Here is a 19,381-nt window from a genome sequence, read left to right on the forward strand (position 1 = left end):
AGATTTGTGACGTTTGACGTTTCGGAATGTCAATTCATAAACAATACTTGACCATTTTTCCAATTTTTTTTTGCATTATCAACAATATCGGTATATCAACAGCGTGACTATGCTCGGAAAATTGATACAAAATCATCAGAAGTTGCGCCTGTCGATTCGATATTGTAAAAATATCGATTTAACTCTACTTTACTCCAAGATGTCGCCCTGTTTATCAATTGACGTTGGGAACGAATAAAGTGGGCAATAATTGAATACTTTTTCAGTGGTCTCCTTCTATGTGAGTACAACGGCAGTGGGAGCATCTTAACTCAATGATGCAGGACCAGACTTGTAGAAGACTGTTAAAGAACTCGGACTGTCTATCAGTAATGCCAAGCACGAGATGAGCACTGACTGTGCTCAATTTTCCACCTGCCTTCTGAAGTTGGAGTAAACTGAAACCTAAAGAATCTCTTCTTCCCTCAAGTCTTCGGGTGTTTCCGAAAGATCGGTGTGTGCCAGTTTAATATATAATATATGCAATTTCTTACCTTGCATTTTGGGAACTCTTCGACAATGCGCTTGGCCCGCCAGCCCAGCAGCGGCGGGATGCAGATGAGCGCGGACATGAGCCACACAGCAGTGATCATGACCACAGCTCTTGCAGGCGTTCTCTTCTTTAGGTACTCCACCGCCTAGAAATAAAGGAAAAAGGATTAGTGCTACGCAAATCCAAATTTTTCAAGTCGTTGTAAAATCACAAACCCTCAGACTTCTTTTTGCGACTGGTGCCAAATCTTTAAGACGTATGAAGCATATAAATGAGATGGCGAAAGAATGATGAACTATTTCAAAGGAAACAATCTTCCTTTCCATTGATATGTTTCATGTAACTCTAAGTGACCAGCTCAGGTACAAGCTCCAGCTAAGCCAGAGTCAAGATAGTAATAAGTAGAGACACCCATTCATAGCTTTAACTTTTAAGAAATGTAGCATTAATTATTAAAAAAATAGCTTTTATAGCTTTAATTTTCCGTTTTCATAGCGTTTATAGCTAAATAGGATAACGTCAAGGAATGGGAGTCAGCAAGAGGGTAAAAAACAATTAAATTAGCAAAGTCTCTTGAAACGTGTTTATTGTATTATTGATTGAAACTCAACATGGCACATGTTTCTACAGTAGAGTGTGTCATGTTCGTTCTACAATCTGTCAATACAAGATTAAAGCGACTAAAAAACTTTTTTACTATCACTAAAAACACCATTTCTCGCTTTAATTCGCGAAAATATCGTTAATGATGTGAATAGGTGTCTCTACTAATAAGTAATAATTATTTTCGCTACCGAGGAAATACAACTCTATAATAGCCAGGTAAAATTTTAAATACTGTGAGGTAAAAATTGTGAGGCGCAATTACGCCATTCTATTTGTATGAAGAACGGTAAATTTAAATTCACTTAATTAAAATGATTCACCATTTCATGGCAAATAAAAATATAGAAAATAAAAAAAAGCGTACTGCAGATACTTTGATAGTACATAACTGCTGATCTTGAACAAATCGAAAGTGCGCCTCACTATTGAATTCGGCCGCCAAATCTGGTCTGGATCCCCAAAACACTTAATACACTTGACAAAAACCTATGAGTTTGTCCAGAAACGAGCATAGATTCCCCTATCTTAAAAACGGATTGCAATCTTTAGAGGCTTCAGGCAGCAATTCTGTTCTTATTCTACCCGTATTTTAGTGGAAGGTGCTCAGATAGAACTGCTGCTACTACTAGAATCATTTATCTCTTCCGAATCGGTACATAGTCGGGATACACGCAAAAACGCACGCTTAACATTTGTAAACGATTGACATTTGTCACATGATAACGACTCGTTACTTATACTCATTGCTTTCAACAGCTCTGCCACTATGTTTCCTCCCTCTCACAACTCCTTCCCTGCTCAGGACACCCTGATAAAAATAATTTCCCTCGAGGCCTGTTTTATTTTTGAGGATTTTGTGTGGAGGGTCTTTTTAATGAAAGGAAGGAGAGAAAATTGTGAGAAGGAAAAGGGCATGCGGGTAGGAATCTAGGGGTTATCCAGGAGAAACGGACATTTGAATCCATCCCTCGCGCTGCGGTGCTAGGCGATGGATCGAAAAAGATCAGCTGGAGAAGTCAAAGGTCTCCCTCATCCGGCCTCTCTCGATTCAGCGCATCCGCCGCCAAGACCTAAACCCACCCCATCCGATAAACCTGGCACTACTGCTAAGTAACCTAACTTATCGAACCACTTATGACATCATTTCCTTTCCTTCTGCGCAACGTTGTACACGTGCGAACTATGGGAAAACTACAAAAAGAGTAGTATAGAAAGACTACGGGTCCAGTACAACAACGCCTTCCGCACAATTTTTTGCCTCCCCCGATACTGCAGCGCTTCCCGTATGTTCACGGAGAGGCGAGTTCCCGGATATGCAGCCCTTATTAGATCCAGGGTGGCAGGAATGAGGGAAAGGATAAGAAGCTCTGGAAATATCATCACTATGGAAGCCCGTCTCACTTCATCCTCCAGCATTGACGCACACTGGAGAAAAATATTAGCGCTAATATAGTCACGGCTCCATAAAGGCTTCAACTTTCTATTATTCTATTAATTTTATCATTTTATTTTCAATTTATTATGCTTTTTTTTTTGTTCTTTTTTTTTGTTTTTGATCATATGTATATTTTTTTGTATCTCTATATGGAATGTGTGGGACTGCACTAAGCTCCCCACATACCGGAATAAACACTTTTATTATTATTATTATTTCATCCAATATAGAAAAATGCGTTTGTGTACGCGTATGTGAATACCACCAAAATTTGATACAATGTATTATCACCCAAAAAGAATCTATCTGCCGAGTATCAGCTCAATCGGATGTTGGAAGTGGGTTAATTGCGAAAACAAAAGTGAAATTCAATTTATGTATATAGTTTGACTGAAGATTGAACCTTGCTACCAAGAAACTAGAGAACGACAACTCTACATGATAAAATGCCGATTGGGACCGACATTTATTTCGTGTTTTAACTGCGTGAGAAATGCGTATATGTCCACGTGTGTGTATGTGATTGCCATCAAAATTTGATAGAATTCATTGTCATCCACAAAAAGTTTATTTGCCGAATTTCAACTCGATCAGATATCGGGGAGTAGATTAATTTCCGCTTTCAAATTTGCATTAATTTATAACCGACAACATAAATTCGAATAGCTGTATTTAAAAACAATTATCTCTTTCTCAATCTTGTTTAAAACCTTTGAGTCTAGTTGAAATTATCATTAAACAAGTCAACAGCCATCTGAGCTGTCACTCTCTTGGTATTATTGTAAGAAGGTGTTGCCTAATACTTAATCCACAGTCACCTTAACCCCTTCTGATTTACGACGAAGTAAAATGAACTTGATAACGGCTGATTGATTCATCTATTCTACGTCCTAAAGTTTTATTAACAATAGTATTACAACATCACAATCAAATTATTATTTAGTTTAACATTGTATAGTATGTATAGTCCACTATAAAACAAGTCGGTAGTTTCCAATTTCTGGATCGGGGCCAAGCTATTTATCTTGTTAATTTCATCGTAAATTTTATTTCATTTATTTATTATCCGAAGCGGCTGGGTTTTTCTGATACGCGTATCACTGAATAGATAATGCGATAGAAGTATGTTGTGGGCGTTTTCGTGTACCTAAAATAAGCTCAATTTTTTTTTATTAAATTTTCAGATAACGGTCATAAACTTCAATGGACAGCCGGGGCTTTGGAGACGGAAAGTCTTATTTAAACTTGCGACCACAGTTTTCCTTCAAATCGGTTTGCGTCACACTTCTTGGCATTATTAGTTCAGTGGTGTATGTTATGTATTAAAATAAAGTTTAAATGTACATAGTTACATTTATGTGGTAATTTTAACCGACATGAATGTTTTATCATGGAATAACGTTTTATTATAGAATTTTGAAGTAAATATTGATGAAATTTTACGTAGTTTAAAATATAGATACATACGGTCCAAAGGAGTCAATAAATAACTTCTGTATTTTAGTATCCATCTTTTATTATTTTTATTTTATGTTCACCTATGGAATTCAATAATGTATTATGAAAGTTGGTCAATGAAACATCTAATTTTGAGACAAAATCGCAAAAAAATATGTGTGGAAAAAATAACTCTGGACCTTTTAGAAGTAAGTTACAGAAATGTGAGAGGTGTGTACAGGGTGCAGCCAAATAAGTTGAAGGGTCGGTACTTCCCATGTTGTGGGATAGAAATCTAAGAGGGATCTCATTGAGTCGGGAGGGTCGTGCCCTTTTCAGTCGTTACTGTTTGTTTTTGCCCGGACAACAGCGAGGCCGTTCTTTTGCCGCCACTCAGCGGGCCATCCAGCTGTAATTTGTGACTTCTTCCTGTGAAAATCTTTTTAATAATCGGCCTCAAACATCTGAAAAAATCAATAAACCAATTCGGTAAGAACACGCCGCTAAACTCGAGATGTGGCAAAATGGGGCCGAAAACTAAAGAAATCGCCTTCATCGATGCTGGGGGCATCATCTTTCTGATGTCATCTTAAGAAATTGATGCATAAAACAACATGATGTACCAAATACAACAGAATAAACCACATTTCTGTAAGTTACGCCGTTTTTTTATATCCCTTTAAAACTGAACGGCCTGTTTTTGCACTGTTTTGCCGCACCTGTCGATGTTTTATTAAATAATATTATATTTATTCAATAAATATCTACATAATATACACTAAAAATAAGTATAATTACATTTATTTATTTATATTACACGCCCATTATGGCTTTCACAAACGTGTGATAATAATTTAGTGTAACAGTAATCATGAAGTAAAATTTTGCTATTTAAATTGGTGACCGGATCAATCATCACAATGATAATTTATCACATCTTTAAAAAGTTATATAAAGTCATGGAAAGTGATGAAACAAAAACTTTATTAACTGGGTTATGTAGGTTAGGTTAGGTTAGGTTAGGTTAGGTTAGGTTAGGTTAGGTTAGGTTAGGTTAGGTTAAAAAAAAAAATTTTCATCGTTTCTAATTACTTTATATCACTTTTTAAAAGTGTGTTGAATTGTCACTGTGATGAGTTATCATAGAACCAATGCTGATAAATAGAAATAAGCTAACATTTATTATAATAACTATTGGAGCATGTTTTTATAGCTTTCTTGTAACTATATTCCGTTTAGTTAACACAGCTACTAATAAAGGAATATCGGGTAAAAAAATGAAGCCGCTTTATTAGTTCGTCAAAAATAAATTTCTTCCATTAAGACGACCTCCGTGGCATAGCGGTTAGCTCTTTGGCTCGCAGACCAGAGATTTTGTTTCCACAACCAATAAAAATTATTTTATATATATGTAAAAATGAATGTTTCTTTGTTTGTCCACTATTTACTCAAAAACTACTGGACCGAATTGACTGAAAACTTCAAAATTTGTTTTTATTAGTGTAAGGGGTGTTTAAAGAGCGTTTTCAATGGTGAAAGAAGTCGGGGACGCCCGAGGAAGACTTATTGCATTATCTTTGCACTAGAATGAGATACGGAGTCGAATAAAATTCGATATGATGTAGTTTTTAAAAGTGACAATGTGGTCCACATTAGAGAACGGTATATAAAGTCGGGGTTACCCGAGGAAGACATGGCACGATCAAATTAATCAATATTTAATAGTAAGGAGAATGAATGACGTGAAAGTGAAAACTAGAAGAAGTCGAGGACGCTAAATGCAGAAGTGGAATAATACTTTAAAAATGCACCCAGTTTTCAGGTACACTAGAATTCACAACACCCAAAATTTACTCCAAAACGTTCCTAACCCCGTGCAACGCCGGGAACACGTCAGCTATGTATTAATTAAAATATCATGTATTTAAAACTCGTTTCTAAATATATTATATAAGACATAGATAATCAAAAGTTCTAATTTTGAGTTGTATGTGCGTGAATTGTGATATATTTCTGCGTGAAATTATTCCTATTCCGTGAACTGAAATTTCAAAATTGGAACTTCTCGTGTTAAGAAAAGTTCAGACAAGCAAAAAAGTAGGTACCTCCATATATTTTTAATATTTTAACAGATTTTTTTTATTCGTCTTTTTTGAAGTGAAACTTCTTTACGCGCGTCATGCAATTTCGAGGACCGGAGTAAAACCGACTCATGACCGAAACGAAAATGCGGGTACCCCCACCACCGATTAAAGTTCATTTGATCTAGTCAAAGTTTTGAAGTAACATATAAATGCTTCTTAGCTCATCCCGACAACTGGCGTTGGTGGTGTAATGGTCAGCATAGTTGCCTTCCAAGCAGTTGATCCGAGTTCGATTCTCGGCCATCGCACATTATTTTTTTTGTTTTTAACGCCTTTTTCATTCAATATCTTATTTTTTAGTAGGTCAGAACATTTTTTAAAAGAAAATAATATTGCAAAATAATAAAAACACTTATCTCACTGTGATAAAACATTACTCCGCTAGAGCGCGCTTTGCGTTATTGTGTTGGATTAAAATTATTATCTAATCCGTATATTATGATAATTGTATTACATTTATTTAATTAATTTATTTATTTTGATAATATGTAATAATTTACAGAAAAAAAAATTAAAACTATCTCCCTCTGATAAAATATCCGTTCGCTAGAGCGCACTACGCGATCTTGTGTGGGATTCTATTTCTGTACATTGTACATTATTTTTAAAAATATATTATATTTTGGGTGTGATGTAGGTAACATTATAAAACATAACAAGCTCTCATATTTTCAGAACCTACATAATATAATCAATTTATGCGGCTTTGCTTACAGTTGGTGCTCAGCGTGGTTGGCTTTCAATCAGTTAAGCGAGGTTCGATTCTCGGCTGTGGCATTTTTGAAGTGAAACCTTGTTGAGGTGGGGGAGCCGCTCACGAACGTTCTCTCTCTTCTCTTCTTTCCTCTCTCTCAGACACCAGCGAACTGCGCCACGCCAAGCATCAGCTGAAACTAGAAGTTTCACTTCTGTCTTGCGTAGGCTTGACACACCCACTTTTTTTTTTTTTAAATTATAGTAATAATTCTTTTTGATTTTTGACGGGCTATGAAATAAAATTTAAAAAAAAAACAATAAGGTATCTTAAAACAATCCTTTTATATCTGAAATTCTTTATGAATCGTCATACTTCGATCAAAATAGCTAAATGGATAATAATTTAGGCAGGACAGATTCAGAAAATGGTCTGAAAAACATCATCTAAAAATTTATTAAACGTACTTTAGTAGTTTTGTTTCTATTCTACGTTAGCGTTACCTGTAGGTACCATTAAATTAATATATTGAAAAATATTATTTGATATTACGTACTGGATATAGGTATTATCAAAAGTTATAACGATGGGTATTTTGAAAAACTATGAATACCGTTAAAAATGATTATATATTTAAAAAAAAACAGCATTATCCAATATGGTTCCAATTGGCTACAACATCATTATGAAATAGAAACCGCCACTGCCTGGTAAGACGGCTGTCATCAATGTCGTCCGGCGTGATGTCAACGCCGCCGAATTTACGAATAAAAATGAACATATCATTTTGGCAGCAAATCGAAAATGGAACATTTTAAATCCTTAAAAATATTCCTTCAGTCTGGTAGTTTTGTTTAAGTGTGAAAAAACTGAAAAAAAAACCCTATTGCAAATACATCAGTTTCGTAAAGATGGCACTGCATGGTTGGAAATTATATTTGACTGGGCCGAAATGCATCTACACCGGTCTTTATTCACCGTTATATTATTTGACTTATTACTGTATTCAATAAAAAAATAATGGAAAATGAGAATATAATACTGTCTTCAATAATTAAATATTACAATTTGAGATTAAACTCGTTTAAAAAAAATGAATATTCGATATTGTGTATCATTATCGATTATCTTTTTGAAAATAATGAACACTGTTCATTTTCTACCATTTTTCTTTTCCTATGTCTTATAGCCTCAAAACAGTACCCAAATAAGGATGACTTAATGACACTCGTTTCAGACAGTTATGACTATTATAAATTATTGCCATTTACATTTTTTTCAACAATAAAAAGTAAAGAAATTTAGTTTCACATCTTGATGCCAGTCTACGTTTGAATGACAAATGGCGCGCGTTCCGTTTGACAGATGATTGCGCGCGAAAACAGAGCGGGAAAACCACTTTATTGCCTTGTCAGATGGAAGTGTTCACCATCCACCATCCACCATTCGGCCTGAGAGCGTTATTACATTGAACAGTTTTCATTATTTCTTAATTCAATAAATAAGTAAACTCAAGAGTTTCTTAGAATTATAAAAAATGTGGTAATTTTTTAAGTATACTTAAGTCCCCGGAGTTGGCCGGGCTTTATGCAGAGTTTTTAAAAATCAGATTAATGTATACATTAAGATTGTAATTATTTTATGCAATAATTATTAGCCTGAAACACTCATCCACATTGAAAAATCTCCCTATAAAAGATACATGACGCCAACGGGACTTGAACCCGTGTCCTTTCGATTTCCGGTCGACAGCTCTGATCACTGAGCTATGGCGGCTTATCTCTTATCCGCGAAATAATTCAATATATACTAGTGTTTCATTCAATAATTACTGCTTGTTACATTTTTTTCACCTGAAAACAACCAACTTTATTTTACATAAGAAAGGCATTGTAAGTGCTAACTCTCTCACTAAATGACGTCGAGACAAATTGTCTACATTTTTTGGTGAAAATACTAGAACTTGTCAAATATTAATTATTATTTACGACAAGATTTTTTATGCATAGCACAAAGGGTAACAAGTAGGTTGTTACACTTTGTGCTTTGCATAAAAAAATCTTGTTTTCAAACATAAGTTTACCAAAAAAATAAAAATTAAGATTGTAATTTTTACCATGAAGCAATAAAAATCAGGGATGAAAATTGGAGATGGCGGTGGTTTTTCGATATAAACAGTCACCGTTCTCTTATTTTGAAGGTCATGTGTGCAAAAATTGTAGATTTGTAAGAATAACAAAGTTACCACACGAAAGAAAAAATATATTTTCTCTAATTACTCTACTTTTCTAAAAATTTGACCAAAAATCTTCACTACGGAAACTATCTGATAATACGTTGCTTTGAAACTTTTTTTTATGTAATCTGTCCATGCCAGTAAATGATTGTCTCTTAAATTATTTTTTATTGACCTAGGTACTGAAAAATTTAATGTTAAATCTAAAGATGTATTCTTGTGTTAAAATTAACATTAGTTTCGGAAACTAAGATGACCGTTGAATGTTGTGATTGTTCTCATATAGTTTAAGTTAAGGCATAGATTCTCAACGTGGGCGATAGCGCCCCCTTGTGGGCGTTTGAGACTTTCAGGAGCAGTAAAATATCCAGTGAAAATAAGGGGCCTTGAGATGAAACAAGCTAATCACGTATTAATAAAGCGAAATATACTTTAATATTGGTTAATTTTTAAATAATTATTAATTATTGTATTTATTGCAATCATTTTGACGACGTGTGTGGGTGAAAATTGAACTGAAAGATTCCATTACATTCAGATCTTCATTAAATTGGATGTTATTTATGTCAAATTACACGTTTAAATATAATCTTGGCAATAGCTGTGTCAGATTTGCGACAGATGGAAAGTAAAAAAAATTGGGGGGCTCAAAAAAAAAAATGTTCTTAAGTGGGCGGTAGGCAAAATAAGGTTGAGAACCTATGGTTTAAGGTCATTCATTAAACTGAGAGGTATTTTGAAATTAAAAAACTCCGGTCTATTGTTGATTTGTATAGGAAATGGTAGTAGTCTGTTATACACACCATTAAAAATAAAAAAATATATTTTTATTTTTTATAAAGTTATAATGATATGGGTGTTTAGCCGTATAAGGATGTTTGAGCGGTATTTTAATGAAGTATGCTCAAATAAAGCAGCACAATTATGTCAAAGACAGATTAACGACACCTCGCATAGTTATAATATTTTGTAACTAGGCAGAAACAAATACGAAGAGGCCTCAAAGGGGTAACAGGAAAGTGAAATTAATTGTTGAAATTAACTATGTGAAACCAGGAATATTCTTCATAAAGTTCTCTGCCGTAAATAAAATATTTAAATAGCATGTACAAAGAAGAAAAAGTAAGGCCCGAGTTGACGGAACTAATTGGAGTGAATTAAGATAGATGACATTGCCAGGAGATTAATGGGCTTTGTGATCTTCATTTTATTTATTTTTAAGTCATTTGGATGTGAGCGGTTCCTATCAAAAAAAAAATATTAATGATGCAATATACTTGAATTTTAAACTTTTTTCTATTTAAGTGTAAGCCATAAGGTTTATATCAGGTCCAGCTTCTATGTTTGGTCCCGCTGTCAGTTTTTAATTCAATCCCTTGCTAACTACCAGCGATAATGAAAATTCACTTTTCTACCGAATAAGTTATGTTTTTAGTCTTTATTATTTATAAGTAGGTAAAATTTTATATTTACGGACAAAGATAAAATATGTTAACATTTGGTTAGATCGTTAAAATACACATTTAATTAATGTTAATAAACGAAAAATTATTTTTATCGGAAAATGAAACCCAAAGTTCGAGAAATTACATGTGAAAATCATAGATATTGCTTAAGTACAGGGTTTTCCAATAAGAGGTGTTATTTTGATATTCAATCGTAAAAGATCAATGGTTTTGTTGCTTGTGTGGCACGTAGCGCCGTCTCGTTGAAAGTAAACGTTGTCCAGATCAATACCATCTAATTCCGGCAATAAAAAATCATTAATCATCTCTCGATAGCTCAATCCATTCACCTTAATTGTTGCTCCAACCTCATTTTTGAAAAAGTAACATCCAATGACTCCGCCGGACCATAAACCGCACCAAACAGTCACACGTTGAGGATAAAGAGGCTTTTCAACAATAACTCTTGGGTTTTTCGAGCCCCAGATGCGACAATTTTGCTTGTTGACGAAGCCACCGAGGTGGAAATGGGCCCCATCACTCAAGATGATATGCATTTGATTCACTCAAGTGAATTTTAATAATTTCAATGCATTGTTGAAGCGTGTATCGTTCCATTTTTATTAATGGCGTAGTTTTTACTTGTCAAATGTTAAAAAATAACAGCTTTAAAAGTAACACCTACCAAAATAGCGGGCTATTCAAAATAACACCTCTTATTGGAAAACCCTGTATTATCCCATTGAACTACAACTAATCAGTTTGTCAACATGATGTACGTACGTTTTCAATTACTGTTTAAATATATTACTAATTATAAATACACAGATTATATCATTGAAATGCACAGCACATCCTAATGAATAACAGCTATTGATTTATAGTGATGAATACTATAAAGTATTTCTACTAAAGAACCAAGATTTCAGCATTTATCTATATCGGAATTAGCAATTTTTCATATTTCTTGGTAACATGTTGAACAATTTGAGCACGTTATACTCTAGGGTTCGCTGTCTGTATTTAGTGTTGTATTTTGAAACAAGCATGCCTTGATTCTTTGTGAACTTTGTGTTGTGTTTATATTCCACTTTCCTCTTATATTCACAGTCGTATATATGCTAATTCAACATTTTGTCCCATACTTGGGCCTGCACAGGTAAGATATGTAAGTTTCGATACTACAAGGAAATTGATATTCTAATATACATAAAAGAATAAAAAAAAATTAACAAAAATAAATCATTGCTTACTTAAAACTTGTACCCATACACAATTTATTTTCAAAAGTCAAGTTGATGAAATATTTTAAATGCCTTTTTCGTTATATTTTTTAATAACCATAGCAAAATAGTAAAAGATATCCAAATTTTCTCTTTTACTATCTCACAACATGGCTTATAGTGGTATTGCCAAAATCTCACTGGCTTCAAGATGCTGAGAATCTTCTGGAATTATTTGAAAAAAAAATCTACAAAGAGATAGAAGAATTTTAACCACACTAAGAAAAATTCAGTTGTAATCCAATTACGCGACCTGGAATCCCAAAGCAAGAGCAAACAACGCTTGAATAATGAAATAAGTTCTTCTATTAGACCGTCGAATACGTGAGTGCTAATATTTCATACCGTATGCGTACACAACACTTGTAAGAAAAGGGTAAAAAGAGAGAGATATTTAGGGGTTGAATTTCCCGAGAAGCCTCCTGAAGTTAATCAAAAACAAAGGGGCGGGAGCACCCTTAATAAATGTCAATAGCCTTAACGAACCATCGGTGAGGGGCCACCCTTGGCAAACACTTGGAGTTATATCACCCGAGAAACAGAGCCTTATGATTTTAAACGAAAAAAATGAAATAATAATCATAAGGAATACGTCTCGATTTATGAAAAATATAATTTTTATTTTAAATTGCCTATTTCATCATCAGTAATGCCTTGTAGATGTTTAATTATTTTGTTAGAAAAATGGTCCAGAACATAGATGGAAACATGGTTTAAATCTATGCTACAAGGAGGAAACTATATATATATATATATATATATATATATATATATATTTATAATTTATTAAAAATGATATCAAAATATTCGTATTCCTGTTAAAAATTGGATTTTAGGCCATAAACGAATGAATTGATAGGTATAAGAAAAAACTTTATCGTCAATATATCTAGGTTCTTTTTTTAAACGTTTCATAGTCTCTTTCATAGAACGTGATGATAATAAAAAATTGTAATATGTCAATATGTTGTTTTAGAATTTTTATTGTCTATATGTGGGTTCTTACTCTCATTTTATATTTAGTCTAACAATTTTAAACTTTGGAAATAAAAAATAATTTATTTCTAATTTGTTTTTATTATTTGTTAACAGAGTGAAAACAAATAAAACATTATTAAAGTAAGTATTATACCAACAGTCCAATAACGGTGTACAACAGTATGTTATTTCAAACGATCTGCACAAGGGTAAATATATAACATATGTTTCATGCTTTTAATGAATACCTCCCTAATTGAGAATAACTCGTGTTTAGGGAGGGAGCGTCATCTTGGGTTTTATACATCCAAATTATGAATTTAAGTGTACAGAATAACAGATAATTACGCTAATTATAGCAAAATCAAAAATAAATAAAACAATTATAGAAAATAAATTTACAGAAAATTTAAATTAAAATAAAATGCGCATGAATACATGTATTTTTTTCAAATGAATAAAATATTATACCACACAACCAAATTAGTTTGAGGTAAAGCGTATATTACTTTATTCTCAAAAATTTCATAGTAATTTTCAGCTTATAATTAAAAATATTAAAAATTGCTATTCCCGAAATAGATTGCTGAAAACATTTTAATTGAACATAATATACGCAATAATAATATATATCAGAATGTAGACATGGCGACAAGAACAATACACCATGAGCACATATGTTTAGATATTTCTATTATTAAAATTCATCGTCCAATGTTAGTAGTTGTTAAATCACGATAAAATCGGAGGAATCTATTTGCATTTTTTAAAATTCGTTTATTTATTTCTCAAATTTTAGCGTGATTATTCATGAATCTGCGCTATTATATAATATTGTTTGACTTATTAATTGAACAAATAAGTCTCTTTTCTTCCATTGCCAGGTAGATACTTTCTAACCTTCCTCGTGCTCACTTCTTCCCATCTTTAGTCTTATAAGCCTAACAACATACTTCAAATGGAGATTCATAATCGTTCTGTCTTCGGGCAGTTGAGTATTTTGTGCGGTATTCACAATATCAACAAATCCTCTTTCTTTTTTGAAGCCTCTACAGTTCTTCAATCTGCGGATTGCAAACAATTTACTCGGATTTTTTTCTCACCCTACAAAATAATAAATCAGGGATCCTTCGTGATTTTTTCTCCAAGCATTAAATGAAAAACTGGTGTTTCATGATTACAGGGCGTTTATAAAAATTATCAGCACTCCTACAGATGTACCGTGATTACTCGGTAAACAAAATCACTCATACTCAGTATTTAAGAAACTTTCCAAGGTTCTAGACTGCCTTTCAAGGGCGCGACGCGACTTGTTACAAACGTTAGAGATTTTCCAGAAAATTGAATATTATTAACCTAGATTTTTTTTCAAAGCTTTCATTTGATAGAGTTTGATTCAATTTACATGTATAATCGTATAGCACATTATTTCAATAGTAGTTCTGTGAACAGTTAGTAGACCTCACCTTCAAAAAAGTATGCAAATGATTTTCTCCTATTTAATAAATCAAAACCAAAACATTCGCTGAAATCTGAAAGATTTGTAAATAGATAATTAAATACCTTCCTTCTCAACGATAAATCTTATATTTTATCCAATTTTTTTCACTTGAGAATATAATTTGTATAAATAAATGTCTCTTTATCAATGATAATTCTTTTTTTTATTTTTTTTAGGGAGTTAGGTAGCATCACATTGCAAAGAGTGAACGATGAAGTCCTAAAAAACACGAAGATTTTACATTTGAAAGAATAAACTTAAGTGAACAAATTTAAACACAACTATTTAGAAACGGAAATGGAAAGTAGAAACAAATTAACTGACAGATTAAATGCAAAATATGACTTTGCATCACTAGCGCTCAGTCCATTGATTTGAAAAATATACGTTACCTACAGCATTTGGTGTTTTATTACGAACTTTCTCCTTTACAAATCATAAATTACTAATTTAGCTGAATTTTTTTAGAATATCTTTGAAAAGTTGTATTTCGCTGTGTTAGTTTTAAGCTAGTCTTATATCCATGTTCAATATTTGTATAAATTTGACATTTTTGTCACATGAGAACGGATGGTTTCTACGACTCGTCATTCAGTGTCCCTATGTTTCCTCCCTCGTACGTTCACTCCTTACTTTCACCAAAAAAACCATCCACACATTATTTCCAAAGATTGGAAATCATTTTCCTCTCTGCTTTCTTTGTGAAGTTAATGTGAAAAATAAAAACAGAAAACATAAAAGAACGCTTTAAGAGGGCAGCAAAAGCCCTTCATTTACGGAAATTCCAGCAGACGATTGAGTGCGAACTGTGTTTGACAAAGTAATAGCATCACTACAAATTGTATATATATATATATATTGTATTCTCTAGTTACAGCTGAGAACTGTGAAAAAGCAGAGCTAACATAGCGGAAGTGTTTACTGCATCCAGTTAATGGCAAAGTACACCACTTAATTGCATCTCTGAGGACAAATAAAGCTGGACACACATTATGTAGGGTAGTGCATTTGTGTTACTGCCCTGGTATGTTAACGTTTCGCAAACTTGTAGATTGGTATTCTATGCTGCTGGGGTAGAAATAGTGGGTATAAAACAATTCTGGATAAAATATCGTTCTTTGTTTCCTCTTTTTTACAAGACTTTAAATTCTATCGTCAGTGGTTTAATCGTTAATTTTTAAAATACGATTCAAGTAAGAATTTAGTAGTGTACATTTCCAAAAATATGCGCAAATAATAAAAACAAATTATCAATTGATCAAGAATGCAAGATTGATGTAATCGTAGTGAATAAAATTAAAAAAGGGACGCTTAGATGATTTAGACATGTAAAGCGAATGAAAAAAGAAAGGAGTGTACGGAGAATATATGATACAAATGTGAACGGTATGTCAAGAGTCAGAATAATAGAAGGGTATGTATGAGACGATGTATGAATGTGAATGAGGCAAGGTGTGTGTGCCAAGACCGAGTTGTTTGGCAGTCCGTCCTCTCTGCCTTACCCTGCGGAGAAACAGCGTGATGGTTAGTTAGTTAATTAGTGTAAATATCTTATTTCAGCAGTAATTATTTTGTTGACTCTCTCAAATAACGTGTGACTGAAATCTGGTTGTGTGGTAAATTTAATTTACGTTTAGTAATTTGTACATCAAAGTGTGCAAAATTAGTATTTATATAGTATATTTAATTTGCTTTTGACTCCCACGAAACATCTTAAATGTATCAATCGGTGCAAACTTTAAAATTCCCGACAGCGCATTAATATTTCATCCCTTTTAGGAAGCTTGATATCATTGCAAGTCCTTATATTGTATCTGTGAATGTCCTTTTTGTATTCAAAACCCGCAAAAAACTAATAGTAAGTGTTTTACTATCTTCTTTTTTGTAACAAATAGATAAAATGATAACGATACTGGGATCTCCCGTGATCAGGATTACATTTACATGTTACAGTTATCTATTCAGATCTTGTCACCAAACACGGCCAAAGCCATTTCAAGCAATGTTTTGACTGCAAATTGTGGTCTTCCAGCAAGGGTATCATTCTAGAATGTGATGACCATTTATTTATGCCATGTAATTTAAACAAAATATTTTTCCTGCCATCCTCAAAATGAAAATGATATTTTTTTTTTCGAAAGATTTTTTCAATATATATTATTGCTTAAAAATAATGTTATTCCTTGTGCCACGCATAAAAAACTTGTCTCTTAAACATTAGATATCGTTGTGTATATGTTTTTATATTTTTAAAACAAATTGTTATTTTTTTATTGTTATCACTGTTGTCATTAAGTAAAATAAGTTTTTATCTTTTTTTAATATTTTTTTATGTGAAGAGTTGCCATCGGCAAACTACTGAAAAGTAGTTTATTGGAAATTTTCTGTTTTTTTTTTTAAATAAATAAAAAATAATAATAATAAATTCTAAATTTATCTTATATAGTTCTGTTCGTATTTTCTACAATCAACGTTTTTTATAAGATTTACAGTCCCTGTTTGCGTTTATATGGGGTATTAGACCTCCGTCTCTTTAGACCGAGGGCCTCAAATCTCCAAATAACACCAATAAACAATTCTAGTTTTATTAAGCTGGCATTTTATGCTTTGACGCTGAAGAAGGAACATTACGGTATTTGATATCGATAAGAACAGAAGAAGACTTTGTATGTTGATTTTTTGTTTTAATAGTAACAGATTCACAAGTCTTTTTTGTTTTTATTAAGAAACCACTAGAGTTGCATCTGTGAGGAGCCAGGGCAACATAAAAAATAATCCTATTAAAAAAATGACAGCATGCAAACTTCCTGATAAAATATAAGTCATTCAGAATATATCGAGAACACGTGTTATTTTCTTCAAATATCAGTGTGGCAATATCGAAGTCAGTATTTGTATGAAGACGTGTTCCGCCGTCCTCATAAAACATTCATTTTAGACTGATACTTTGTTAGGAACTCTTTCAATTAGTTGGTTATAGGTCTGCAGTCCTATTTTTAACAGGAAAATGAAAAATTTGACCAAAGTTTAAAAAAAAATTACTGTATTTAATATGTAAGTTTTCTCCGCGTGGGCAGTATGACCTTCTCGACTGGGGTATGTTATGATGCTAAATGGATGAGGAAAGGTCTGAAATTGGGCAAAGGAAGGTTTGAAAGTACTTGCCTATTCAGATCTTGTCACCAAACACGGCTAAAGCCATTTCAAGCAATGATTCCATGCAAGGCGACATTCTAGAACGTGGTAAAATTTTTTTTTTTTTTTTACTGTTTAACTTATAACATTTTACATAAAATTAGGTAATAATAGGTAATAGTGAGAACATATTTTTTTGAATTTCTACTCCAATGAAGAGTGCTAGCTCTTGAGCTTGGCGTAGGAGTTATTTTACAATTATTTCATGTTTATATCGGTAATTAACATAAATACAGTACAATAAATATAAACTTAAAAGAGGATTGTGACGTTAATTTTGGTTGTAACATGAATTGAAGTTATAACATTTGAAGGAATTAGAACCCTCTGACACGGTTAAGTACCTCGGAGTCATCATAGATGCCAAACTGAGCTGGAAAAACCAGGTGGAAACTGTAGGCAGAAAGGCCTGTGCTCTGATGTGGGCAACTAGGCGAATCTGCGGCAGAACGTGGGGTCTCAAACCTAAAATGATGCAATGGCTTTACACAGCCGTTGTAAAACCAAGGATCATGCACGCAGCCCTGGTCTGGTGGAGGAGAACAACACTGAAAACAGTGATGGTCACACTCAATCACATACAGGGACTTGCATGCAGAAGCATCACAGGAGCCATGAGAACCACTCCAATACTAGCCATGGGAGTGCTGCTGAACCTACCCCCACTAAACATAGAAATAGAGGGGGCGGCGATGGCGGCAGCCTACAGGTTACATTGCAATGGCCAATGGAGAGGAGAGTTGCCCAGAAACAGTCACACGGAGATAGGAATAAGACTGAGGGCAATTAGTCCGACGGCTGGGATAAAGCAGGACGGCAAACAAGCCGAATACTTCTTCGGACAGCTGTTTAAAGTGACGTACCCCACAAAGGAGGAATGGGACACGGTCCCAGGTCCAAACTCCAAACAGGAACTAATCTGGTTCACAGACGGGTCCAAGATGGAGGAAGGAACAGGGGCCGGGGTCTGTCTACAGGGATCTAAGAGGGAACTCAGTATACCTCTAGGAATGCACTGCACTGTGTTTCAAGCTGAGATGAAAGCCATCTTAGCCTGCGCACAGGAGAATATGAGTATCGGGTACAGAAATAAGAACATAAACATATGTTCGGATAGCCAGGCGGCCTTAATGGCACTGGAAAGTAACCGATGCGACTCCAGACTGGTGATGGAATGCAGGACTATCCTAATAGAACTGGCGACCATCAATAAAGTAACCCTGCTCTGGGTACCAGGACATAAAGGTATTGAGGGCAACGAGCGGGCTGACGAACTAGCAAGGAAAGGGGCGAAAGCACCACTTGTGGGATCTGAGCCGGCTGTAGGAGTAGCAGCTTGCCACACCAAACTACATATCAAGAGGTGGGTCAAATCCCAACACTGGAAGGAATGGAAGAAGGCACCCGGAATGAGGCAATCTAAAGTAGTCATAAACGGACCGGACCCTAACCGAACCAGGCAACTACTCGATATGGACAGAAACTCACTGAGGGAACTGGTAGGACTATTAACGGGACACTGCCATCTCAGGAGACACATGCAACTGTTGGGAGTGGAAAACACCAACATCTGTAGGAAATGTGAAGAGGAGGAAGAGACTCCAATTCACCTATGGTGCCAATGTCCCGCTCTGCTGGGAATAAGGCTCAGATACCTGGGAAGACACAGTGTGGAACCAGAAGACATCGCCACATATCCAATGACAGCCCTGGTGAACTTCATAAAAGGGACCGGGTTACTGGCAAGGGAATGAGGTAAAATGGGAGATAGTACAATGGGCCTATGGACTAAGTGCTCGCGGGGAACGTAAGCAAACCGCCTCCGACTATAAAAAAAAAAAAATATATATAACATTTGAAAGGTGATATTAATTTTTTTTAAATATAAATTTGAC

At 34.1% G+C, this 19,381-nt stretch overlaps 1 protein-coding gene across 1 annotated transcript in view; it reads right to left on the reverse strand.

The window, feature by feature from the left end:
* Positions 1–464: 464 nt before the first annotated feature.
* Positions 465–19,381, reverse strand: part of LOC149411476 (alpha-2 adrenergic receptor-like) — a 62,072-nt gene continuing 43,155 nt past the window's right edge. The window contains exon 2 of the mRNA XM_089646664.1: positions 465–677. Within this exon, the coding sequence (XP_089502790.1) occupies positions 465–677 (213 nt within the window). The remainder of the gene's footprint in view (positions 678–19,381) is intronic.

This window comes from Hesperophylax consimilis, chromosome 25 (genome assembly GCF_061612785.1).
Source record: "Hesperophylax consimilis isolate HC1 chromosome 25, BYU_Hcon_1.0, whole genome shotgun sequence".
NCBI classification, from domain to species: domain Eukaryota; kingdom Metazoa; phylum Arthropoda; class Insecta; order Trichoptera; family Limnephilidae; genus Hesperophylax; species Hesperophylax consimilis.